We start from the raw sequence: 12,603 nt of genomic DNA, 5'->3' as shown, positions 1-12,603 counted from the left end.
TAAAGGTCCAGCAACATCTACCAAAAAATTTAACAAATCAATAAGCAGAAATCTTCAAAATAAAGGAATCAGTAAACCAAATTATAAATTCAATAGAAAGAATCACAAACAGACTAGACCACTTGGAAGACAGAAAGTCAGGCAATGAAGATAAAATATATAATCTTGAAAGCAGATTTGAACCATTCAGAGAAGATGATAAAAAACCATGAACAGAATAGACAAGAATTATGGGATAACATGAAAAGACCAAATTTAAGAGTTATCAGAATAGATTATAATAGAATGAGTAGAGACACAAACCAAAGGAATCACAATCTTTTCAATGATATAATAACAAAAATTTTCCCAAACCTAAGAATGGAAAAGAAAATCAAATACAAAAGGCTTACAGGACCCCAAATGTACAAAACTACAGCAGACTCACACCAAGACACATTATAATGAGAATAAATAACACAGAGAATAAAGATAAAATCTTAAAGGCTGTGAGAGAAAAAAAAATCAAAATTACGTACAGGGGGAAACCAATTCAGATCTCCAAGGATTTCTCGACCCATACCCTCAAAGCTAGGAGGTTCTGGAATAATATATTTCAAGCTCTGAAAGAAAGTAATGCCAACCAAGAATTTTATATCCAGCAAAATTAAGTTTCAGATTCAAAGATGAAATTAAAACCTTCCATAATAAACAAAAATTCAAAGAATTCACAACTAGAAAGAATACATTACAGAATATTTTCAACAAAATATTCCATGAGGATTAAGTGAAAACCAGCAAGGGAGGATTGACACTAAGGAATATTTAACCAAAGGAGAAACTAAGTCAAATTAAAAACCAGAAAAAAATCAAAATGACAGGGAATAAAAGTCATATCTCAATAATAACCTTGAATGTTAATGGCCTAAACCTATCAATCAAAAGATAGAGATTGGCAGATTGAATTAAAAAGCAAGACACAATAATATCCTGTCTTCAAGAGACTTACCTCATGGGCAAAGACATCCACAGGCTGAAAGTGAAAGGATAGGAAAAAACTTATCACTCATATGGATTGTATAAACAAGCAGGGGATTCCATTCTCATCTCAGATAAAGTAGACTTCAAACCAAAGTTAATAAGAAGAGATAAAGAAGGACATTTCATACTTCTTAAAGGAAGTATATATCAGCAGGACATAAATATTTAAGCCTCAAGCAGTGAAGCATCTATGTACATCAAACAAAACCTTCTCAATTTCAAGAGTCAAATAGATCACAACAAAATCATACTGAATGACTTTAACACACCTCTTTCACTACTAGACAGATCTACCAAACAAAAACTAAATAAACTATAGAACTAAATAATACGAACAATAATTTAGACTTAAGAGACATATATAGAATATTTCAACCATCAACAAGTGAATCTACTTTCTTCTCAGCAGCACATGGCTCCTTCTCTAAAAATAGACCATGTCTTATGCTATTAAAGCAACCCTTAGTAAATACAAAAAAAAAAAAACAGAAATAATACCCTGCATTCTATCAGATCACAATGGAATGAAATTAGAAATCAATGATGAAATTAAAAAATAGAAGCTACTGTAACAATTAGATACTAAATAATGTTCTATTGAATGGTGAATGGATAGAAGAAATCAAGGATGAAATTCAAAAATTCTTATAAGTAAATGAGTACACTGATATAACATATCAAAATCTCTGGGATACTATGAAGGTAGTACTAAGAGGAAAGTTTATTGCATTGAGAGCATTCATTAAAAGAATAAAAAGTCAACAAATAAATGACCTTACACTACATCTCAAAGCCCTCAAATTAACATTACCAATATGATTCAGCAACATGTATACTCAGAAGAATTAAATATTATATCCCATATATGTGTGATATATCAAAGTGCATAAATGAATTCTATTGTCATTTAAAACAAATAAAAAATAATGAAAAGTGGGAGAAGATAGGAAATAATTAAAATCAGAGCTGAAATCAATGAAATAAAAACAAAAATAACAACTGAAAAAATTTACAAAACAAAAAGTTGGTTCTTTGAAAAAATAAATAAAATAGATAAACTCCTAGCCATGCTAACAAAGAGAAAAAGAGAGAAAACTCAAGTTACTAAAATACAAGATGAAGAAGGAAATATCAATGTACATGTCTGAAATACAGAAATAATTAGAAACTATTTTGAAAATTTATACTCCAATCAAATAGAAAATATTGAAGAATCAACAAATTTCTAGAGACATATGAACTACCCAACTAAATGAGGAGATCACACATGTTTTAAACAGATCAATTTCAAATAATAAAATAGAAAATGCCATCAAAAGCCTATCAACCAAGAAAAGCCCAGGATCACACGGATTCTCAGCTGAGTTCTACAAGACATTCAAAGAAGAATTAATACCAATACTCCTGAAAGTATTCCACAAAACAGAAGAGGGAACCCTTCCAAACTCATTCTAGGAGGTTAATATCACCTTGATATCAAAACCAGACAAAGACACATCAAAGAAAGAAAACTTCAGACCAATATCCCTAATGAACATAGATGCAAAACTTCTCAATAAAATTCTGGCAAATTGCATACAAAAACATTAAAAAGATAGTGCACCCCCATCAAGTGGGGTTCATCCCAGGGATGCGGGGTTGGTTCAACATATGGATATCAATAAACATAATTCATATTAATACTTAAAAACAAGAATCATATGATCATCTGAATAGATGCAGAAGCACTTGACAAAATACAGCACACCTTCATGTTCAAAACACTAGAAAAACTAGGGATAGTACAAACATACCTCAACATTGTAAAAGCTATATATGTTAAACTCAAGGCCAGCATCATTCTAAATAGAGAAAAATTAAAAGCATTCTCTCTAAAAACTGAAACAAGACAAGAATGTCCTCTTTCACTACTGTATTTGTGTGGGTATGTCTCTTGTCCTCTAGTCTGTACCACTAGTTCACAAGTCTATTTTGGTGCCTATACTATGCTACTTTTATTACTTTAGCTCTGTAACAAATTTAAGGTCTGGTATTGTGATCCTCCTGCTTCACTTTTCTTGAAAATGAATATAGAATATTTCACTTCTATTCAATATCATTCTTGAAACTCTAGCCAAAGGAATTAGAAGAAATATAAATATGTAAAGAACTCAAACTGTCACTATTTGCTGATGACATGATTCTATATTTAAAAGATCCAAAAAAATTCCACCAGAAAACTTCTAGAACTAGTAAATAAATTCTGCAAAGTAACAGGATATAAAATCAACACCCATAAATCAAATGCATTCCTATATATCAGCAATGAATCCACTGAAATAGAAATTAGGAAAACTACCCCATTCGCAATAGCCTCAAAAAATACCTGGGAATCAATCTAACAAAAGAGGTGAAAGACCTCTACAGTGAAAACTACAGAACACTAAAGAAAGAAACTGAAGAAAACCTCAGAAGATGGAAAGATCTTCCATGCTCCTGGATAGGCAGAATTAATATTGTCCAAATGGCCATACTACCAAAAGCATTACACAGATTTAATGCAATTATGATTAAAATCCCAATGACATTCTTCATAGAACTAGAAAAAGCAATCATAAAATTGATTTTGAAAAAATTAAAGACCCAGAATAGCTAAAACAATCCTTTATCAAGAAAAGTGGCAGGAGGCATCACAATTCCGGACCTTAAACTATACTACAGAGCCATAGTAACAAAATTGGCATGGTATTGATACCAAAATAGACTTGTGGACCAATGGTACAAAAGAGAGGACACAGAGACAAACACACATAAATAGGGTTATCTCATACTAGACACAGGTGCCAAAAACATTCACTGGAGAAAAGATAGCTTATTCAACAAATGGTGCTGGCAAAACTGGAAATCTATATGTAGCAAAATAAAATTCAACCTCTTGTTTCTCACACTGTACAAAAATCCCTCAAAGTGGATCAAAGACTTAGGCACTACAACAGAGACCCTGACCCTAATAGAAGAAAAAGTAGGCCTGAATCTTCACCATGTCAGCCTAGAATCTGACTTCCTTATAAAGATTCCTAAAGTGTAAGAAGTAAAATTAAGAATCAATAAATGAGATGGATTCAAATTAAAAAGCTTCTTCTCAGCAAAGGAAACAATAATGTGAGGAGAGGGCCTACATATTGGGAGAAAATCTTTACCACATGCATCTCTGATTAATTAATCTCTAGGATACAAAAGAACTCAAAAAACTTAACACCAAAAAACAAATATCCCAATCAATAAATGGGATAAGGAACTGAACAGACACTTCACAGAAGAAGAAATATAACAACCAACCAACAAATATATGAAAAAGTATTTAACATCTCTAGAAATTAGAGAAATGCAAATCAAAACTACACTAAAATTTCATCTCCTGTCAGAATGGCATTTATCAAGAATACAGGCAACAATAAATATTGGCAAGGACAGGAGTGAAAAGGTACACTCATAAATTGTTGGTGTGACTGCAAATTGGTACAACCACTATGGGAAGCAGTATGGAGATTCATCAGAAAATTTGGAATGGAACCACCATTTGACCCAGCTATCCCACTCCTCAGTTTAAACCCAAAGAACTTAAAATCAGCATACTACAGTAATGCAGCCACGTCAATATTTATAGCAGCTCAAATCACAATAGATAAATTATGGAACCAACCTAGGTGACCTTCAGTAGATGAATGGATAAAGAAAATGTGATATGTGTGTGTGTATGTGTGTGTATGTATATATATACACATACATACACACACACAATGGAATATTACTCAGTTGTAAAGAAGAATGAAATTATGGCATTTGCCTGTAAATGAATGGATTTGGAGAATATCATGCTGAGTGAAATAAGCCAATCCCAAAAAATCAAAAGCTGAATGTTTTCTCTAATATGCAGATGCTAATTCACAATAAGGTGTGGGGCACTAGAGAAGAATAGTTAGGTAGAGGGAAGTGAAGGGAGGGGAGGAGATGTAGGGATAGGACGGATATAGAATGAAACAGACGTTATTACTTTATATATATATGTGACTGCATGACCAATATTATTCTACAACATGTACACTCAGAAAAATGAGATATTATATCTCATCTATGTATATCAAAGTGCATAAATGCATTCTATTGTCATATGTAACTAATTAAAACAAATTTTTTTTAAAAAAGAGAAAGGGAGAAATGCACCCCAAATCTTTAAGTCTACTAGTTTTTCTGATTTGCCTACAAATTTTATAGTGGGATTTGTATATAAAGCCTGACCACAAAATAGTACCTTATTTCTCAAATAAGAAAAGTAATTTTAAAAATAAAATTTTAGATACTTAAAATGTGAAAGGACCCACCCAAATATACCAATAAACAACTAAATAACTCTAATTTTTAATAGGAAGTATATTTTTTACATTCTAATACTTTATCAGTCTCACACTACTAAAAATTTGAGATGATTTTATCATCACCCTTACACATTAACATTTTAAAGTTTTACAAATTCAAAACTTAAAAGTGTTGTCATATATTTTAGTTTCATTATATAAAAATAATTGATGAGTGTGTCACTTATTAGAAATGTTTATACATACCTCCCATCGAGAGCTGGGTACTTGTATACCCCATTTTCAAGTGCTTCAAGCAGCTGTGCACCTGTTACTCTAACAACTAAAACTGGGTCTACTATTGGAAGAACAGCCAAAAGATCATGCAAAGTGAAATTCCCTACTGGATGTATTCGATCAGATCTGAGTGTACCTATAATAATTTAAAAGAAAAAAAGTAATATATATTTTAATTTAATTTATTCCATAAAATGTCACCTTTATGTCTTATGTTCAAAAGTTCAGAGTTATATACCACACTTGATAAAAGTTCCTAATTATTTTTCTAATCTCTTCCCCATGTTTACTTCTATCTTAATCATGTCTAACATATTCATTTTTGGAAGATTTAATTTCATATTAGCTACCATTTTCTCCTACATTACAGAATACAACAACTGGAAAGCCACTACCTCACCTCCTGTTTTCAGACGAACTTGCCTAAGAAATTCCAAAGCAAAGATCATCTATTTTTAAAGATGTACACAGGTGGCAAAAACAAAAAATTTGTAAGTTAATAATTTTAAAGTTAAACAAATTTCACTCTTAGGAAGTGTTTCCACAAGTTTAATTATTTGTATGTAAGATTAAGATCACTTGTATTTTCAGTGGAAATAGCATTAAGAGGAATTTATAGCTAGAATATTACATGATGTTACATTCTAAATTTCTGAAGTCATCCATCCCATACTCACTGTGACTATACACAGTATCTAAAGCTCTAAAGTATCTAAAGCATATGGATCAAGGCTTGTTTCAAAAAAGTGCTAGAAATTTTCTATAGAGAATCTTAATATCTCATAACCCAAGATAAGTCAACTTCAAACTATTAGTACACAAAATTGGTTAGGTTAGGAATAGTTTCCCCATTTACCCTACAAGATTTCCCTCATCACTTCCTCTTATAGCTCAGGTAGGAGCTTAGGTAAAGAACAAAAGTTAAATAAAAGATTTCAGTCCATTGCTTCTCATATCATCAAAACTTGATAGCACACCACATTTAAGAGTGATAACAATGAGGCCACATTTTCATTCAAATCTCATTAAAAATTAAAAACCTGATGCTTTAATTTTCAAATAGAGTACCTAATGCTAAATGTTGTACCTAAGCATAACAAAATATAAAGGGCTGATCTCATCGAGTTAATGGAATGAATTTTGATATAGGACTTTTCATGTATTAAAAAAGGAATACTGTTATTGTACATTTTTAATATCTAATTTTAGTCATTTTGTGTTTATTTTTAACAAATTAAATAATGAAATCACCTGAATTGAGTAGTGCTACATCAGCACGAGTAGCTTCCAACATTGCATTAGTTATCAAATTTCCAAGATTGCTCTCAGATCTTCTCACAGTAATTTCACGACCATCTAATTCCATGTCAATTGGGCAAAGAACTTCTTCTAACATATACTAAAACAAGGGAAAAAATAAGCTATCTAAAATAAACATTTATCAGCATTTAAATTAATTTTTCTCTTCTCAATCATTTCTTCTTTACCTCCAAAATTGAATAATCTATGGAAACTCTTCCTCTCCAAATAATGTACTAAATAGATATCAAAATAATACATATATCAACAATAATTTATTTTTTTCAAAGACATTTAAAGAGTCAGATTATCATAAATTTTAAGAAATACTATCTATACATTAGAGAAACAGAAAACTACTATAAAAAAGCAGTTCCTGACACCAAGCTTATCCAAAACAAAGCCATCCATTAATACACCAACCAAAATCAAAATAGAGAGCTCTATTCACACAGAACCAATTCAGGTACTCAAGGTCATATGAAACAATACATACAAAGATGTAAATACAACCTGGTTTATATTTCCCATCAGCTGTTACAAATGTAACACACACATACACCTATAAGGAACTACAGTTTGTCCAATATGTAGAGGATACTTGAAAAAAAACAAGACTTTCAAATGCCTATAAATGTTTATGGTATTCAAGAAGAAAGAAGGGAGAAAAGAATGTTTGTTATTATAAGCTGATGTAAAAGTCACCTGTAATTTTGTTAACCCAGTGCTTCTTTGAGAAGTAATCCCTTCATTAAAAAATAAATTCTTGCAGAATTAAGTACAGAAAAGTGTTTTCATAGTGATTGCTAAATAAGTCTAAACACTGAAGCCAATCTAAATTCCTGTTATATTTATAAAAATTCCTGTTATACTTATAAAATTCCTGTTATATACTTATAAAGCCCAAATAAAATATAGGTGGATCATGAAAGTCCAAATCTAATAAAGCAAAAACTACTGTTTATTATTATGAAGAAGATGCCATCTGCAGTATTGGTTATTTACTAATTACATACTATTATTTTGCACTACTGTCCATGTGATCAGTCTGTACTTAAATAATATAAGCAATTCACATACCTGTATGTTCTGAGTAAAATCTTTTACTATTGCTTTAATATGTGAATCTTCTTCCAGGTAACTCAAAATGTCCACTTTCTCAAATACATATTGAAAAGATGCACCAAAGAATCTTATATCTATTTTTGTCAAGGTTTTAAAATCAGATCCACTTTTGACAATCCAAGTTTCATTCACCTTCCTGATTCCATAATCATGGTCATGGCCTCCTAGAATCAAATTGATCCCTTCTGCTCGTTGGGCAAGTCTGGTATCATTTCCCCATTTCATATGAGTCATTGCAATAACAAGATCTGCTCCTTCTTCTCTAAGTTCTATTGCTATTTCATTAGCAACTTCAACATAATCTTTATAATTTACATTTGACTTATTAACAGTAGCCAAGGTATCTAGCCAATCTTCTTCAACTAATCCCATTAACCCAATTTTTATATTGTTCCAGTGAATGATTTTTTTCACTGTACCATGTCCAAGAGGTTCAGAAGTAAATCTGTCATAGACATTACTGAGAAACCATGTAAAATGCATTTGTTTCATGTATTCTTCCAAAATATCCACACCAAAATCAAACTCATGGTTTCCTATAAAGAAAAACAAAATGTTTTTTGTTATTTCATTTTCATATTTAATTATTGTAGTTCTCCAAACAATAGAATTTTCAACACTTGCAAGACTATGTGTTAAGAGCAAGCATTTTATCACATACTACATTGAATTACTCCAACTTCCATTTACATATGATAAGTTTTAGAGGCCTTCATTTTACAGATTTTTTGCAATTCAGATAGCATTGTATTATCAAAAAATCCTTTTTTAATTTTTATTTTGTTCTTTTTATTTATACATGACAGTAAAATCTATTTTGATATATTTACACAAACACTGAATATATCTCATTCTAATTAGGATCCCAGTCTTGTAGAGATAAATGTTGAGATTCACTGTGGTATATTCATATATATACATGATAAAGCCATGTTAGATTCATTCCAATGCTTTTCCTATCCCTATTAAGAAGGAGGGACTTTTGCTGCCTTCTAGGTAATTTATTTTGCAACACATTACTTTCACAGTTGTAAATAACTTATGTACTGTAACATCACTTTCAGTTATGTGTAAAGAAATAAATTAATTAATTAAGGTGAAAAAAAAAGAAGGAGGGAAAAGAAGCCTTACAATATGGGGGAAATACAATGGTATAATTAATCCTAGGTTAATAATATGCAAATTTGAAATTTTAGTGAGTCTAAGCACACTTACCTACTTCAAAAGGATTCTAGTTTCTCATAGAAAATTTAAAATAACACCATTTAAATTAGCACCCCTAAAAATGAAATACTTAGGTATAAATCTAACAAAATATGTATATAGTCAACATGAGGAAAGAAATCAGAGAACTAAATAAATGGAAATATACTGAATATTCATGGAAAGACTCAATATTGCCAAGATACTAGTTCTTCCCAAATTGATCTATGGGTTCAATAAGATCCTAATCAAAATCCCAATCAAAAGAAATTATTTTGTGGATATCAGAAAATTTATTCTAAAGTTTATATGGAGCATGAAAAGACCCAGAATAGCCAACAAAATAGTGAAAAGACTGACACAAGTTGACTTTAAGACTTATTACATGGGGCTGTAGCTATAGCTCAGTGGTAGAGCACTTGACTAGCACTTGTTAGGCACTGTGTTCAATCTTCAGCACCACATAAAAATAAAATGTATAAAATAAAGATATTGTGTCCATCAACTTAAAAAAGACTTGCTACATGCACCAAGAATGAACCCTAATGTTAATTATGGATTCTAGGTGACAAAAATATGTCAACGTAGGTTCCTCAACTATAACAAATATACCACTCTGAATGACAATGCTGATAATGGAAGAAATTATGCATATGCAGGAGAAGGGGATAAATGGCAAATCGCTGTATCTTCTTCTCAATTTTGCTGTGAACCTAAAACAGCTCTAAAACATAAAGTGTATTTAAAAAGAAAAAAAACAAGATATACAGTAAAGACAGGTAAAGTCTAGTAGTTTTCTATAAATATCACAATTTCATTTATTATAAGTGCACTCACTTAGAAGTTAGTTAAGATAGTGGCATGTAATATCTCCCATTCTTATTTAAGGCATAAATATTGAAACTGCATTGAACTATTTAAGACTGTATAACTTAATTCTGAACCATTTGTATTGTATTGAACCTTATTGTATTAACACAAATTAATACTGAACTATATAAGACTGTGTAATCTATGAAGCAACTTGGGGTAATCTCATGTCCTTAAAAACAATGCAAATAAATATCTTCACTCATATACTAAAGAACTATTATTGAGCAACTCCAACATGCCAGACACTACTGTTGGTATTAAAAATACAGCAAATAAAAGAACAGAAAAAAAATTCTACTCTCATTGAATGAGGCAAACAAACAAAGAATAATTAAGCAAAATGTTAGAAACTAATAACTGCTTTGGGAAAAAAGTAAAACAAGAAAGGCAGATCGAACACAAAAGTAAAGGGTGTAATTTTAAATAGGGTCCTCAGAGAAGGCAACTCTGGGTAGATATTTAAGCAAGAAAATCCAACCATGTAAATAACTGAAAGAAGAGTTTATCAGAAAGAGGGAACAGCAAAAGCACAGAATTTATGTTAAGAATACTCCAGTAGTGATTGAGAAATATAAGACTGACAAAACAGTGCCAGCAAAGTAAGTTGAATGACAAGGCAATATTATGTGAATCCCAAAAGTAATGGAATGCTAGATCATATCAGGTCCTGATTGGCCTGTGAAGACTTGATTTTACTTTGACTAACTTCAGGAGACATTGGAGTTTTTTATAGAAAAAGGACATTATCTGACATTTCAAAATGTCAGATGGTGGATGGTGTGATGAGAATAATCTATGGGAAGGCAAAAGCAGAACTAGGAAACCATTTTCTGGTAATAATCCAAAAAAGAAATAAAGGTGCTTAAACCAGGGTGATAGAGTGGATAGGACAAAGTGAATAGATTCTGAACATGTTTCAAAAACATAACCAGTAGGATCAGCTAGAAAACTGGTTTGAGGCTGCTAAGAGAATGACACCTAAGATGTTTTTACCTAACAGATACAAGGATGAAGAAGATGGAGTTGTATTAACTAAGAAAGCACAACTACAGAGGAGAATATTTTGTTGGGGAATGAGGGGTTAATTTCAGACCTATTCAATATCCAAGTCAAGATGTCAATTAAGCAGTTAGTTAAGAAGATCCAGAGTTGAGGCAAGCAATCCAGATCAAATATATGATTTTGGAGTCAGCAAACAAATAGGATTTGAAGTCAGTGATGAGAACACCAAGAGAGTGAATATAGACAGAGAAAAGGAACAATAAATTATTCTAATAGGCAATTAATATCCACACTATTTAAAGAACCCAAAACACAAAACACCAAAAAAACAAATAACCCAATCGATAAATGGGAAAATAATCAAAACAAACATTTCTCAAAAGAAGAAATACAAATGTCCAACAAATATATGAAAAAATGTTCAACATCCCTAGCACTCTGAGAAATGCAAATCAAAATTATACTGAGATTCCACCTCACTCCACTTAGAATGGCATCAAGAATATAAATAATTAATGCTGGTGAAGATGTTGGTGGGACTTCAAACTAGTATAACCACATTGAAAAGTCGTATGGAAATTCCCCAAAAGACAAGGATTGGAACCACCATATGGCCCAACTATCCCATTCCTTGGTATTTATACAAAATAACTAAAAGCATACTAAAATGGGACATATATTCCAATGTTTATAGTAGCACAATTCATAATATTCAAGTTACAGAACCAGCCTAGGTGTCTCTCAATAGATGAAAATGTGTTCTATGTACAATGGAGCTTCACTTATACATAAAGAAGAACAAAATTGTGTCATTTGCTGATAAATGAATGGAACTGGAAAACATCATGCTAAGTGAAATAACCAGACTCAGAAAGTCAAGGGTCAAATATTTTCTCTCATTTGTGGAAGCAAGAGAGCAAAAAAGAAGAAATAAGAAAAGTATCTCTCATTAAAACAGAGGGAAGACCAACAGCATAGAGGAGAGGCATCCAGAGCAAGGGAAGAACAGAGGGCATAGTGAAGTACTAGGGAACAAAATCTACCAAATTATGCTAAGTCTATAAATAAATATATCACAATGAATCCTGTTTTTATATATAATTATAATGCCTAATTTTAAAAAAATAATAAGAGAAGGAAGACCAGTAGGGTAGAGGAATGGTGTCAGGTGGAGGGAGGAAGGGAGGTAAAGAGGAGGGGCTGAGCAATGAGAGTCATCAAAATATAACTTGTACAGGTTTAAAAATGGCATAATTAATTCCTCTATTATATGTATAATTATAATGCACCAATAAAACACTTTAAAGTCATGCAAATAAAAAAACTATAAAAAGTTTCTCAAATTCTGGGAAACACTTTAAAAATACTCAGTTAACTGATTGCTATTCCAACCAACAATTCTGTTTCATTTATTTTTTATTTAAATTAAATGCAACTATATATCCTGAAT

The 12,603-nt window shown here is 31.2% G+C and overlaps 1 protein-coding gene across 1 annotated transcript in view; it reads right to left on the bottom strand.

The window, feature by feature from the left end:
- Positions 1-12,603, bottom strand: part of LOC308652527 (snake venom 5'-nucleotidase-like) — a gene marked incomplete at both ends in the record, with an annotated part of 49,157 nt that overhangs the window by 18,465 nt on the left and 18,089 nt on the right. Inside the window, 3 exons of the mRNA XM_081300368.1 lie at positions 5,622-5,787; positions 6,903-7,050; positions 8,031-8,611. Of these exons, the coding sequence (XP_081156494.1) occupies positions 5,622-5,787; positions 6,903-7,050; positions 8,031-8,611 (895 nt within the window). The remainder of the gene's footprint in view (positions 1-5,621; positions 5,788-6,902; positions 7,051-8,030; positions 8,612-12,603) is intronic.

The sequence above is a fragment of the Spermophilus citellus genome (genome assembly GCF_964194105.1).
Source record: "Spermophilus citellus genome assembly, chromosome: 1".
Taxonomy (NCBI): Eukaryota; Metazoa; Chordata; class Mammalia; order Rodentia; family Sciuridae; genus Spermophilus; species Spermophilus citellus.
This window is presented reverse-complemented; position numbering and strand designations above follow the sequence as displayed.